At 38.7% G+C, this 15,056-nt stretch overlaps 2 protein-coding genes across 3 annotated transcripts in view; one reads left to right on the forward strand and one right to left on the reverse strand.

The window, feature by feature from the left end:
* Positions 1 to 15,056, forward strand: part of MAOA (monoamine oxidase A) — a 64,622-nt gene that overhangs the window by 31,423 nt on the left and 18,143 nt on the right. For both annotated transcript variants that reach the window (XM_039851550.1, XM_039851551.1), the window contains 5 exons: positions 8,242 to 8,346; positions 9,105 to 9,196; positions 11,572 to 11,713; positions 14,228 to 14,377; positions 14,653 to 14,812. In XM_039851550.1, the coding sequence (XP_039707484.1) occupies positions 8,242 to 8,346; positions 9,105 to 9,196; positions 11,572 to 11,713; positions 14,228 to 14,377; positions 14,653 to 14,812 (649 nt within the window). The remainder of the gene's footprint in view (positions 1 to 8,241; positions 8,347 to 9,104; positions 9,197 to 11,571; positions 11,714 to 14,227; positions 14,378 to 14,652; positions 14,813 to 15,056) is intronic.
* On the reverse strand, positions 4,691 to 5,032 carry LOC120593659 (ly-6/neurotoxin-like protein 1). Its single transcript, XM_039851552.1, has one exon. It carries the CDS (start codon positions 5,030 to 5,032, stop codon positions 4,691 to 4,693), a length of 342 nt encoding a protein of 113 aa, XP_039707486.1.

Genomic DNA, 15,056 nt, shown 5'->3' on the forward strand with positions numbered 1-15,056 from the left:
GGCGCATTCAGGGTGGTATGGCCGTAGAGAAGTCCTGAATTTTCAATTTTTTTCAGAGTAGCCTTCTAATAGATAAAACCTTAAAACCCCTCTAATTTCCAATGACTCTCATACCTGGTCCATTCTGGTAACTTTATGAAGAAAGGAAGTTACATTGTCCCATGAGCACACACTGACCCAGTCAGATAATCTTTTTGGTCATTTCCCTGTCTTACCACTTAACAGGATTGATGCTACTATATAGCCCTTTGTCTCAGGTGTGAACTCCAAGCTTTCTCACTTCTCTGTCAAACTCAATGAACAAATACCTTTTGAAAACCTAGCGAACTTCAAAGTTTTAGTAAGTGACAGTTATTCTTACCTTAGAGATGGGAAAAACTGTTTGAATGCAATTATTTGGCTCTAAGTCCTACAGAAGTGAGTGAGAGAGAGACAGACAGACAGACAGACAGACAGATGTGAGAACCTAGTTGATAACTAACCTTAGCAAACACAGAACTTGAAATTCAAAAGAGATACTTGTATTTGAGCAGTTCAGTAGTTTCCATAGCATTTTATTTGTTTGTTTGTTTGTTTGTCTGTTTATTTATAGTTGTTTATTGCTTAGTGTTTGGGTTTAAAGCAACCAGAAGAAAATTTTAGGTGGAATCCCAGAAAATTTGAATGTTAATTATAGTTAAATGTAACAAACACTTTCATCCTGAAAGCTGTGAAACTGAGTCCTTTTAATTTAAATGACTTTTCTCATGTCAGACTTTTCAGAGAATTACTGAACTACTAGTCCATTTTCTATTGTTCCTATCACTCTCATGTAATTTGTCAGGCTCAAATGATACACAGTGAACCTTAGCTGAGATTTAATTTTGTGTATTTACCGAACTACCCAGTGGCCTAGTTTCCACTGCCATATCCAGCAGATAAATGTCTCTGAAAAGGCATAAGACTTCAGAGACAATGAGAAGAAATCACTATTGGCTCACAATTGCTGACCAGCAGTGAGTGATAAAGGTAGTCCTGGGACAGATAGTCCTGGGACAGACAGGTGAAGTTGCCAATCTACATAATTATTTAGGTATCCACCAAAGAAGTCCCGAGTATCTGTGACTTTTCCCAATTTGTAGATTTTTTTTAAAAAAATACTTTCCTGATATACAAATTTTGGGAAGATGATGCTAAGAATCTCATGGCTCCTAGTTCACCCTTCCTCCCACTGCAAACCCTCATCATGTCTTCAACATCATAATCACACAAACCATTGCTGAGGTAAATCCATCCAGTAGAAGAGCCTGGCTATATCTGCCTAGTAACTGGGATACATAAGGTAAATACACTCAGTCAACAGCCTATTTGGCAAGAAGCTCTGCTTTGCCCTTGACACTCTTGACCTATTGTGACATACTTTCTGTACTGCCCAGTTCAAGGGGCAGAGGCCCAGGCCCAAGACTTGGCACAGAGTACTTGCAATTTTAGTTAGATGTGCAAACGATTTCGTTTTATTTCTCCTTTTTGATTCAGTATTGTGGGATGATGTATCCTCTGGCCCAGGAGAGGGCCACATGAAAATATATTCCCACTTGTAGCATTTGGAAAATAAAGCTGGTTATTGCAGCTCCTTTTTCTAGCCCATGTTTTCCCATGTTCTCTCAGGCCCTGCCAGTGCCAGCCAGAATACAAAGAAAGAATACCTAAGGGAATATTTTCTAAGCAATGTTAATCCCAAAACTTTTTTGCCAAAGAGAGGGTTTATTTGTCAGATAAATTTTGGAAGTGCTCCATATTCTTTGAGAGCCAAGATATCCATTAGTAAATTAGGAGTCCTATGAGGACTGGCAATATAGAAAAAAACTGTCTAACTATAAGCCAAGATTTCCCAGATTTATGACCATGGAACCCATTTTCATACAGCATCCATAAAGATCAGAGTGAGAAATGCTAACACAGGAAATGTTTTTAGAGAACTATGTTGCCTAAGAGACTGAGTCTTTCATCTTTTTCTTTTCCCTTCAGCATCTTACACATAGTGAATTATAGTAAATTCGATAGTAATATTAATTATGACTATTTTAGAAAAGGTATGTATGTGGAATTGATATTAAAATTAGTCTTAAATTGTCATTCATTAGAAGGTCTTGTCTGAGTTGAAAAAAGAGGGAGTCATTTGCATAGAAAATGACTGGACCCTTTCTGGGGCCTAGAAGAGCCAAATGTGGTACAAGATGAGCTATAAAAGCAAGAATTCCATTCCCCCTCTTATTTCTTCATTTAATGAGCATTTCTTGGAACCATACTACTTACAAGTCAATGTGGGTGATAAAAACACGTGTGAGGCATAGTCTTTCTTCTTAGGTGTGTTGAGACTACTCAGGAAAGTAAGGCATGTACATAAATCAGTTTAATACAGTGTAGAAAATGGCCAGGTGCCATGGACCACTATCTTGGGCCTTGAGGGTAAGCAACGGTGTTTGCAAACTACAAGATGAATGCTGCTTCATTTTTGCTCTCTAAATCTCATGTAAGAATCTCTCTTGTGACCTATCCTTACTAGAAATATATATGAAAAAATTCTGGGAAATTCAGTTTAGCCTGAACAAGTTGAAACATTACAAAGCCACCACACCATCTCTTTCCATTGCCATTTGCTCAATAGGCCCACATGCAAAGTGTCATGGCAGCAAAGATGAGCTCAACAATATCCACTCATCAAACCTGATTTGATTTTGGCCATCATTAGTTATTAGGGAAACGCAAGTCAAAACTACAATGAGATACTGCTTTATATCTACCAGGATGGATAGAATAAAAAAGACAGACAATAACAAGTGTTGGCAAGGATATGGAGATATTGGAACCCTCATACATTGCTGGTGGGAATGTAAGATGATTCAGCTGCTTTGAAAAATAGTTTGGCAGTTCTTCAAAATGGGGTGGGGGAGAATGGAGAATGACTATTAATGATAAGGATTTCTTCTTGGGGTGATGAAAATGCTCTACAATTAGATGTGGTGATGTTTGCATGACTCAATATACCAAAAACCATTGAACTGTACACTTTTAATGGATGGATTATAGATAATGTCAATTATATCTTAATGCTGTTAAAGAAAAGCGGCCACTTGTCCTCAGTGTAACATTTTTGTCTTTTTTTTTATCTGCTTATTTCTCCTGAGTTAATGGCATTCCAGCGGGATAGATTTTTTTCATGTCGATTATGATGGCTTTTTCTAGGTAGAGTAGAACTCTGTATATCTGAAGAGAGCTTGACTACCTGCATTTTGAAAGAGGAAAAAAAATGATTTCTTTAACAACTAACGTAACACAATACTGCCATCCTACTGGATGGATCACTTTTTAGATGATTTCTTCATTTAAAGCATTATTATGAATTATAGAAAAGAAACAACCAAAATATTTCTCTTAGAGGCTTGTCACAAAACAGTGGGACTAAAAGGGTGCCAGGGAATTCATATGGGTTGTGCAGACATGTTCCTAAACAAATCCAAAACATGTCTGTTTATTTTCAAGATGGTTAAAGAAAAATATTTGGCAGCTTTCCTCAGTGGCCTGTGATATTCTTTAATAACACTCACTTCCTTTTGTTTAACTATAATGTAAAAATAGAGAGATGAAACTCTCTAGCATGCCAATCAGTAAATGCTACTTGCTTACTATAAACTTGGCTTATCTTATACAACCAACAATAAAGAATGATGTGGGAGCCATAAACTATTATCATCTGGCAATAGTCTCTCATTATTATGAACACTGGTAGACTGAAGATGTGGTTTCTCAAAGGGACTTAAGTATTTTGGGCACAATTCCAGGGACATTGAGTTCTGCTTAACACTAACAATTTCTGCTGTGTCAAAGACATTATCCTTTAAAGATTAAAGGCCACTTTGCAAGGGTAGGAAGGTTTCAGAGTATAGGTACAAGATGAATTTGACCTTTACTCAAGGTTTTTTTCCTTTGATATATATATTTTTTTGGTCCTTGGGTAGTTTTATTTACTAGCCAGCAAGTAAAGGAGATGGGATTCACATCCAAAGCTGTCTCAGGGAAGGGAGGCTTAGCCATTGCTTATATTCACAATTTAACTATGTGTTAACTTCTTCATTGCATTTGGCTAAACTTATTTGGTTACTGTTTAAGCTTATCTGGTTACAGCTGCATCTGTAAAACTCTGCTACATTTTGGCATTTCGCAAGAATGATATTTAATAAAAACAACCCAGACCTTGGTACTTTTGTCCTAACACCAAGGCTGCCTGGTGCCCTTCCCTAGGACAGCGGGAAACAAAGGCCTTCTTCCTTGCTTGGCCCTCAGGCCACAGCTGCCCCCAGGGATTCCAGGGAGGTGGGACACATCTCTCTGCACATCAGGATTCCTTGGCTGGATGATCCCATTAACAGCACACTGCTGGGTGTCCATTTTGGGACAGAGGAGGCAGCTCCTACACCAAGGCCAGTCACCTTTGGGAGGCCTAGTGCCAAAGCAGCCTTTTGAAATGGAGAGGTCATGGCCCATGAGCCAGGACACAGTGGGTGGGGAGACCAAGAGTCCTCTGGCAGATAGTCCTGGGTGTGGCAGAGGGGGCTCAGGGAGGCCAAAGGTGGACGGAGCGTGTAGGGTGAGAGGGTGGGGTTGTGACTCTCAGAGCTTTGTCCTTGAGTGGGTCTTGGGGAGAAAGGCTTCAAAACAGACCCCAGAGCATGGCCAGGAGTTTGGGAGCCAGGGCCAGGGTCCTCGAAGGGGCGAGGCCGGCATCGTTACAGAGGTAGTACTGGCAGCAGGAGGTGGTGGACACGTGCTTGGAGTAGCCATCATACACGGTCTCAAAGCAGCTGGGCACGCAGGACTTGCTCACCTTCATCTTGGTTGGGGTATAGTAAGTATGTGTGGTCATGCAGTAGGTGACCATGGCCGGGCAGTGCATGGGGTTGAAGCAATTCTCCCTGTTGTAGGTGCATGCATGGAAGTCCAGAGCCTGGGCCAGAGGCAGGGCCACCAGAAACAAGGCAAGCAAGGGCACCATGGCTGGAGGCAAGAGGGCAGAGTCGGGGTGGGGAGGTGAACAGCAGCTGGTCCTTGATTCGACTCAGGCTGGGTACTGCGGCAGGGCACAGAGGTGGCTGCACAACTCCCTGCTCTCCGGAGCTCCTGGTCTAGTGGCACTGCAGCCCTGCGGCTGCTCTCAGGCCCTCCTCTTGGTCTCACAGTGCGTCTTTCCTTGCGCAGGGCTGAGACTGCACCACCCTGGCTGCCCCCCTGCCTCTGCTGCAGAGAGGCCTGCTTTGATTTTTAAAGAGCAGTAGCATTTGGAAGTATTCCCAGAGTTCCCGCCTCACTCTCTTAGGTGTTAAAGGCATTTCTGTTGATGTGGTTTATGACTGAGACATGGCTGATGCCTTTGTGAGAAAGCTACTGGATTACAATTAAGAGACTGAGAAGGATTGGTTAGCAGGCAGTTCTCAGCCAAGAGACATCTCCAGGCCTTTCCACTGCACTTTTTTGAGGATTCACACACACAAAAAGCAGTCTCAAGTTTTCTAGTTTGGAAGCAAGCCATGGAGGAAATAAGCCTTCTAGGGGCTTATGAGAGAAGAAAAGGTGGCATGTAGGTGCCTATTCCTATTTATATGCATTTCTTGAGCAGATTTAGGTTTTCTGTGGAATAAGAGCAGAGAAGCCGGAAAATGCTACGAGTGAAACTGATTAATGAAATCACTTTATCAACTTGTTGCATCTGTCAACAGGATAAAAAAACAAAATGTTTGGTAGGCTTTTATGATCTTTTTAGAATATTCCATGGCTCTAATTCCTAAAAAGGTTGCCAGGCTAGACTCTCCTCTCTGGCTGAACTCTTCACTTCTCCTGCCACCTCCATTTATCAAGGCTCGATCATGGAGTCTTTAGGACTTTCTGTGAAATCATACTGTGGTTGGTATTGTCCTGAGAAGAACTTCATTAGGAATGTGGAACATGTTGTGTTGAATTATATTCATAATACTTTTCTTAATGCCCCCAGACAATTGAGCATATTTAATTTTTTAAAATATTTTTAAAGCAAAGATCAGTTTTGTATGAGACTACTACTTGAGTATAAACACATCTTATAAAGGAAAATGTAGATTTCTCCCAATTTCAATTAAGGAAAGAATTATAACAAGAATCAGCTGTTCTGAAGGCTGCCTGTGAGCTGTTACTTAACCTTAGTCTCTCCCCTTTCCATAGTTATTTTTTGTGTTCTGGGTAAAATGGCTCTGCCCATTTCTCTCAGAATGTGTTTCAGCATTTTCCAAAGTTGACTCTGTTTCCTCAGCAGTGGTCTTATATCACAGAGCATTTTAGTCTCCATTTTACTCCTTAGAAACATAAAAGATGTGAGCAGAAGGTTTATAAGTTTTACATTAAAAAAGTTCTCTTTTAGTTGAAAAGTTTAAGATGTCTTTAGAACAAGCCTATCTCAACTTTCCATCAACCATATGGGAGGCCAGAAAACTTAATGTGTATGAGCAAAGGTTTTAGGAGCAGGAAATTTCTGTTCTACTATTGTCTAGCTAATATCCCTGGGCTTTAGTTTCCTCATTTATAAAATGTAAATATTAATAGTGCATGCCTCCCAGAGTTGGGGTAAGCAGTACATGAGATAACGCATATGAAGAGCTTAGGCCAGTGCCGGGCATGGAGAAAGACCTTAATAAGTGATGGGATTGTGCTGATGGTGGTGATAATGTTGATAAAGGATTTGGTGTCTCAAAAAGTTGTATTATAGTATTACGATATGGCAATTTCACATAAGAAGTCAGATGACATAATCTGCAAAGGTTATTTGAATTTGCTACTGTGGAAGGAAAAATTACTTCTTTGTCACGTAATGGTGCCATATATTTTTACTCAGAGTGTGTCTGCACATGCTTGCAAGTGTGCACACATGAATGCAAATGCTGTTATATCTTATGTCTCTGCCTTGATGGTTAGGAGTTTTGCTTTAGCCATTTTTAAAAATCCAACACAGCTCTTAACATCATGTAGTGCACACAGTAAGCTTTCTACAAATATCAAATATGTTTTTATTTGATAAAAAATCAAAATTTCATGCAAAATTATATTAGTAGACAATATTGCAACTTTATGAAGATTTATGAGATGTTTTATTTTTAAATAAATTAAATTAGGAAATAAGGCCTTAGAAACTAACTAGAACTGATATCTTTTTCATAAGAATTCACTCTCCCCTCACCCTTGGATGGGAGCCTGGAGAACCACATTTTGAGAGTGGGCAGAGACCAGGGGAGCTCTGGCAAGTTAGGGGCAGGAACCACATCCATGGTTTTTATAACAGGAAGCATCTGCTCAGCATGCTGTCACAGGAAAGGAGAACCCAGACTCAACCTTCTTCTGTCTTTGGGTGACCTATTTAGGGGTCAGAGTCTTCTGAGTATGTGGTTGGCCATGCTCAGATCACAGGCTCACAGTCTGGCTGCACCAGGAGCCAGAGCGGGGAGAAAGAATCTAGCCCCATCACCTGCTGTAATGGGAGGTGGTAAAAACACATCTAACCCCAGAGGAGGAGAGGTAGTTTTTCAAGAAGAAACCAGGGTACTACTAGGAAAGGGGAACAAATGCTGGGCAATCAAAAATGGCAAATGCCAATTATCCACTTTTTTAATATTTTGATTCTTGACTTTTTAGGCATCGCGTGTCATCTAGCTAGTCTGTATTTAGCCTGTGTGAACTTTAAAACACAGCCTGAAGTATTCTGGTTTGTTATTTCTGTCTTCTATGTGGGCCAAGTCATCGTCCTATTCTCATCTGAGTAAGAACATCCTTCAAAGAGATTAGATAGGAAGTCAGGATTTGAGAGTATTGTGGCATCAGTATTAGATACTAGGATGAGCTACCTTTATATATTTATTTTTTGATTAATTAATTAATTAATTTTTATGGTCACATTGGGTCTATATAAGTTGAAATAAGTTAAAATCTATTATGTTCTATAAATTAAAAACAGGTAACAGACACCAGAGAAATTTTGCCAATTTTATTGAAATTTGGGGCCTGTATAGGTAAAATACATTGACTTTCCATCAAAGGTGATGCTTTTAACACAGTGCTTTTAACACAGTCCTGTTACTTTGAAAATGGCTCTTCTCTTGTTTGGTTTGGGGTTTTTAGATGTTATTTGGGGATTTTAGAATGTCATCCAAATTTAAGGAATTATCCTTTGGTTTTATGTTATAGGGGAGAACTTACCCATTTAGGGGTGCCTTCCCTCCAGTATGGAACCCCATTGCATATCTGGATTACAACAATCTGTGGCGGACAATGGATAACATGGGAAAGGAGGTAAAATGTGTGTTTGAACATGACCTGTTTCTGAAATAACAATAGCAACTGTTTAATATCCTTCCACCATACAGGGAACATTGCTGTGAACAATGATGCATATCATTTTCAAGGCACCCAACAACTCTGCCAAGTTGGTAGTAATTCCACTTTACGAATGAGGAAAATGAGTGCCAAGGGGTTATGTAATTTCTCCAAGACCACACAGCAAAGAAACTAGGATTCAAACTCACATCTCTCCAATACTAATGCCTATGTGCTTTCCAGTCTATGCCACTGAGAATTTATGTGATGTATTTTTGCCAGGCATCCTACTTATAGCTGTCTTACCCATATGTGACACCACTTTAGTAATAAAGGAGAGAAAGATTTGTTTCCCCAAAGTTTTTTTTCTTAGTCTGAGGCTCTGTAACATCACACTCTCAAACCTAAATTGGGGACTCAGAATGGGTGTTAGATTTCAGTAATAATAATAATGATCATCATCATCAAAATTTATTAATTTATATGTCCATGCTACATATTAATTTATTGCATATTTATACATACACTTATACATTGTTGCTATTATTATTATTACAGCATTAAGGCATAGAATCCAAAGAGCTATTCATCCCAACCTCTCCACTATCTATACATTGCCAATCACACTTTCCATCATAGACAGAGACCTGTTTTCGGAGGTTCTTCTTAGGGCATCTTGGCAGGGCAGTGGACAGTAACCATCACACTGGATATGGGACCTTCTTTCTCTGCAGATTCCAGCTGATGCACCATGGGATGCCCCTCATGCGGAAGAATGGGACCGGATGACAATGAAAGATCTCATCGATAAAATCTGCTGGACAAAGTAATCTTGACTATTTAAAATATACTTTTTATATTCCCTTTTGATCCTTTCTATCCTATTTTGAACTGTAACATTTTTCTTTATAAGTTATAGAAAAAATGTTAAGAGGAAACCTAATGATCTTTTAGTCAGTAGCACCTTTGAAGGCACTTTAGAGATTTCAGAGCAAGTTTGAGCATAAAATGAATTTGAAACATAAAAAGAAAAGTAGGTGAATAGAGAAGAACTTTTTTAATGAAAGAGTTATATGATTTGCAATAAAACAAGTAATTGTGTTTTCAGATTACATAGAGGTCAGCTACAGAAGCAATTTGAAAGATACTAAAGTAATTCCAAATAGATATAAAAATATGAAACTAGAAGTACACTAGTCTATTTTAACAAAAATATAAAGTATATGTCTTCAATAAGAATATGTGTTAGTAGCTGAGTTACTTACAGATCATTCAGTCATCATTTTAGGGCTGGCATGTGAAGGCACGGTACCAAACACTGAGGAATGGTGGTGAATTTGTTAAACGGGCCCCTACCCTCATGGAGTTTATATTCTTTTAATAGGAGCATAGCATTATAAACAAAATTACATAATGCTAGGAGAGTGACTGTAACAGTGAACCTGAACTAAATAAAGGAGATATTCTTTGATGAATCAGTCTTTAAACAGAAACCAAAAAGTTGAAGGGTCAACTAAAAATAAGCCACAGAGGATGGGAGGAGGCAAAGAAGGTTGGAAGGTATAAAGGCATGGTGTTTTCTAGGAATGCCCCATAGTGGGTAAGGACACAGGAAATATGGATGGGGTAAAAAAAAACAGTATGTTCTCGGAATGAGCCACAGTGGATGGTGGGAGACATGAAAGATGGATGGTGTGTGTGGGTGGTATCTTCCAAGAATGAGCCAGTTGTTGGAGACAGGAAGAGTAGATGGTGTGAAGGAATGGTATCTTCTAGGAATGAACCTTAGTGTATATAAGGAAACAGGAAAGATGGATAATATGGTGAGATGGTATATTCCCACTCAATAGAGGAAGACATGAAAGGTGGATAGTGTGGGGTAATGGTATCTTACAAGAATGAACCACAGTGGATGGGTGAAGACAGGAATGATGGATGGTGTAGGGGGATGGTGTCTTCCAGGAATGAGTCATAGTGGATGGAGTGGGGGCGAGAACAAGAGAGATGGATGATGTGAGCAGATGATATCTTCCAAGAATGAGTCAACAGGATGTAAAAGTGCTATGAAGGCTGGATGGCGTCAGGGTATTGGTATCCTCCAGAATTAACTTGCAGTGGATGGGGTGGTGAGAAGGCTATAGTGGCTGGTGTTAGGGATGGTATCTCCAGAAATGAGCCAAGCAGGTGGATGGGGAGGTACAAAAAAATAGATAAGCCATAATGAGGTGATGGTATAATCCATGAATGTACTACAGTGACTGTAAGGGTAGACAAGAAAGATAGATGATGTGAGGGATGGTTTCTTCCAGGAATGAGCCACAGTGGTTAAGGAGAGATATAAGAGATTGAATATGCGTTTAGATGGTATTTGCAGCAATGAGCCACAGAGGATGGGGCAAGACAGAACCAATGGATGGTGTGGGAGAATGTTATCTTCTAGTAATGAGCCAGTTGCTATGTAGACAAGAAAAGTGGAGGATGGATGGTACTTTTCAAAAATTATATACAGTGGATTGGTGCAGACCTGAAGGATGAATGGTATGAGGGGTGGTATATTCCAAGAATGAGCCACAGTGAATGATGGAAGTTATGAAAAGCGGGTGTTTAGAGAAGTTATTTTCCAGGTAAAGAGAACAGGGAACGGCTTTTATAAAGGTCCTTTTGCCATGAAGACCATTGAAGTATTTTAAGCAGAGTGGCTTTGTGTTTTTTGTTTTGTTTTGTTTTGAGTTTGGGGCTCTTAAAAGACTTCATTGGCTATAATGTAGAGAAGCATCAAGAAGGAGCTATAAGATTACTAGATAGGGATGACCATGAAGAGCTACCATTGTTGTAACCTAAGTGATGGGCAGTGGTAGCCTGGACCAGAGTGAGGACAGTGGAGGTGGAGAGTAGAGAATGGTTATTCAAGTAAATGGGAGCAAATATTCTTAACTATCCCTAAGAAGCATATTGACCTTTTGGACTATACTGGGATTAGCATATTTGGAGCTAACCTATCATTTCCTAAAAGCAAAGAAAAAGATTATTTTCCCCAAGAGTTAAAATATGCATTCCTTCAGAAATTGAGTTCATGAGTTTTTTTTTTTTCAAAAGCCATAAAAATGTTTTCTAACCATACTAAATTGTGTTTTAAAAACATGATATCCTGTGAAGCATATATGTATTTACCTCTGGCATCTGCTCTTGTTCCGTGACCAGCACTGCTAAGCAGTTTGCATCTCTCTTTGTGAACATCAATGTGACCTCTGAGCCCCACGAGGTGTCTGCCTTATGGTTCTTGTGGTATGTGAAGCAGTGCGGTGGCACCACTCGGATATTCTCGATTACCAATGGGGGCCAGGTATGGAGTGTCCATTCTCAGATATAATAAAATTTGTGATTTTTGCCCTCAGCCAGATCAGCATCTTAATAACTGCTTTCATATTTTGAAACATGAATGGTTACCAGCTTAAAATAATCTCAAAAAACTTTTCTGAAAACAAAATTTCTCATTTCCTTTTCTCATTCCTAAAAATAAGTTCACAGCTAAAGAATGTTTCATTTTGAATTAATTAGATTTCAGAAATTTGGTTCTTTCCTTTTGGTGGTAAGCAAAATTATGTAGGAGGAACTAAATTACTGAAATAACTAATTTCCAAAAATTTCTAGTACAGTTGTCCCCACCCTTTATTCATGGATTCTCTTTCAGCTGTTTCAATTACTTGTGATCAGTTGCATTCAGAAATATTAAATGGAAAACTCCAGAAATAACTAATTCATAAGTTTAAATTGTGCACTCTTCTGAGAAGTGAGATGAAATCTCATGCCCTCCTACTCTGTCCCACCTGGGACATGAATCATCCCTTTGCCCAGTGTATCCATGCTATAGATGTTCTCTATCCATTAGTCAGTAGCCATCTCAATTATCAGATTGACTGTCACAGTATCACAGTGCTTGGATTCAAGTAACCCTTATTTTACTTCATAATGGCTCCAAAGTGGAAGAGTAATGATGCTGGCAATTCAGATATGCCAAATAAATGCTGTAAAGTGTATGTATGTGTAGGAAAAAAAGGTATATATATGGTTCAGTACTGTCCTCAGTTTTAGGCACCCACTGGGGGTCTTGGAACATATCTCCATCAGATAAGGGGGTGATTACTGTACTTGTAAAATTATTGTACTTAGTCATCTCTGTTCCAGATATAAGGCTTATTTGTCCCATTCTATATCTCAATTATTTTGTTAACTGTTATAGAATGGAAGTGACTGTTCTTCCTATTCACATAGTGATTTATGGCTACTCTTTCAATAGTAAATTCTACATTTTGGATTCTAAATTTTTGCTGTGAACTAGTATTTGCCTGGTTCCATACCACTGGTAAATCTCCAGAACTCCCCAAGATGTCTTTGTGGCCCCAAGAGTTATTGCCCATTTGACCCTTAGCTTTAGCAAATGTAGGACAATTGTATTTTTTCTTTTCTTATAGGCAGAAATGACACATTATTCCTTTTTACCTGTATTTTACTTTCTGAAGTATATTGCCTCATATTTTGTATTTATATCCCTCATTCATAGGAGCCAAGAAGATACTTCTAGCCAAAACCTACATGAACTTTTGGAAAGAACAGTTCAGATTATGAATTTCAAACAATTACCACAATATCTTTATAAAGAACTTAGATTTATCCGTTAATAATTTAATTCAACCAATACTAGACATGGGGAGGTAGACAGTGAATAAGATGGAAATAGTCCATGGTCTCTCCACTACACTAAAATTCAAAGTAAGTCTTGGAAAACAGGGGTCAAATTATAAATTAAATAGTCCCAGTTTCTTGAGGAGTGACAGACCATGAATGTAGGTCTGAAATACTATGAGAATATTTTTATAAAGAATTTTGGTGGTATCATTAGAACAAAAATCAGTTATAAAAGCATAAAAATGACTGCATGGCTGCTCATGCAAGCTTTTCTGGCGGAGCATGATTGAAGTACATAATTGTCAAATATTGGGCTGTGCCTCAATGCCTATGTGTATTTCTAACTATTCAGAGAATCTTCTATAACAGGCTAAATATATTTCCCTGGTTCTTATAAAAGACATTGTATTAAGAACTTAACTTCTTAAACTGGAACTATTTCCATGGTTAATACAGCAGATCACAGTGGGACTCATGGTCTTATAGGGCTGCTCAAGGGAATTATTTAACAACATCTAGAGGAATAGACAGGTGCTTAGCGTTTATCCTTTTGCCCTTGCATTGAAACTTTTAGATATTTTTTCAAAAATTAATTCAATATCTGAGATTTAGATTCTTAGAACATCATTTGGTTATGATCAGATGATTTCTAAGAGCACCCTCAGCCTGTTCTCTTGGAGAACATTTTAATCTGCTTAGAAAACCCTTGGCTTGGGGTTTTGAGAAACCTAGGGGAGTTAGAAAGTGCATCCTTGTTTCAATAAAACTAGAAAAAAATAACTTAAAAAAAAAAAGGAATCACATCTTCTGGGGAAGTACATCACTCTTCGTTTCTCAGGGCTTCCTCCATGCACTGCACTCTTGGGCATTTGAAGCCCACAGATTTTTTGATATTTGCATTCAGTCAAGGGACTACTATTATAAGGGAACATTTCTTCTGATTCTGTGACTTTATAAACTAGTAACAGCTTATCATTGCCAGAAACTGCAGAGCATGATAATCAAGGTCTCTTGGTAGACTGCTTCTGTCCTAATGAGTTCTTCCAACATTTAAGTATGCAGAAGGTAGAGGTATGGCCAGTGATTTTTCTGGAGTTTTTCCAATCAGTGGCAATATGATATTTCTTCTTTGGACTTTTCTAATGTTTCTTTTCTTGCCTGATTTCTGTAGGAACGAAAGTTTGTAGGTGGATCTGGTCAAGTGAGTGAACGGATAACGAACCTCCTTGGGGACAAAGTGAAGCTGAGGCATCCTGTCACATTTGTTGACCAGTCAGGTGAAAACATCATCATAGAGACATTGAATCATGAAATATATAAGGTAATTCAATTTAGTCAAAAAGAGCGTATATTAAATAGGCCTTGTGTCTTCTGTAGCTTCTAACCAAATATAATCCAAGCAGTGACATAATTAATACCAGCGTGTTTCCAACTCAGTCTTCTAAATTATCAGCCTTGGTTGAATGCCTTGTTGTTGCCTCATTCTGTATGGTGTTACTGCTCAGTGTCATTCAAAATGATAAATATGATGTTTCATGCCCTCTGTAAATACTGTGACTCATGTTTGAAGTGGTATTTTATGTTTGTGTGTTTTAGTGCAGATATGTAATTAGTGCCATCCCTCCAACTTTGACGGCCAAGATCCACTTCAGACCAGAGTTACCGACTGAGAGAAACCAGTTAATCCAGCGTGTTCCAATGGGTGCTGTCATTAAGTGCATGATGTATTACAAGGAGGCCTTTTGGAGGAAGAAGGGTAAATTACATTTATTCATGTTTAAATTGTATTAAGTGAAGGAACCATACTTTTTTTAGGAATGTTATACTAGACAGTGAACAGAAAAAAAGATAAATACTTTCAAATTGGTAGAGAAAGGATCAGAAATCTCAGTAGCCCCTCCTCATAACCCCTTCAACACAAAATGACCCCAAGAGTACTTGCTGGCAATGAAAGGTAAGAAAGAGATCCCATCAGTTTCAGGGCTGCCATTATCTTGACT

This window comes from Pteropus medius, unplaced genomic scaffold, assembly GCF_902729225.1.
Source record: "Pteropus medius unplaced genomic scaffold, Ma_sr-lr_union100, whole genome shotgun sequence".
Taxonomy (NCBI): Eukaryota; Metazoa; Chordata; class Mammalia; order Chiroptera; family Pteropodidae; genus Pteropus; species Pteropus medius.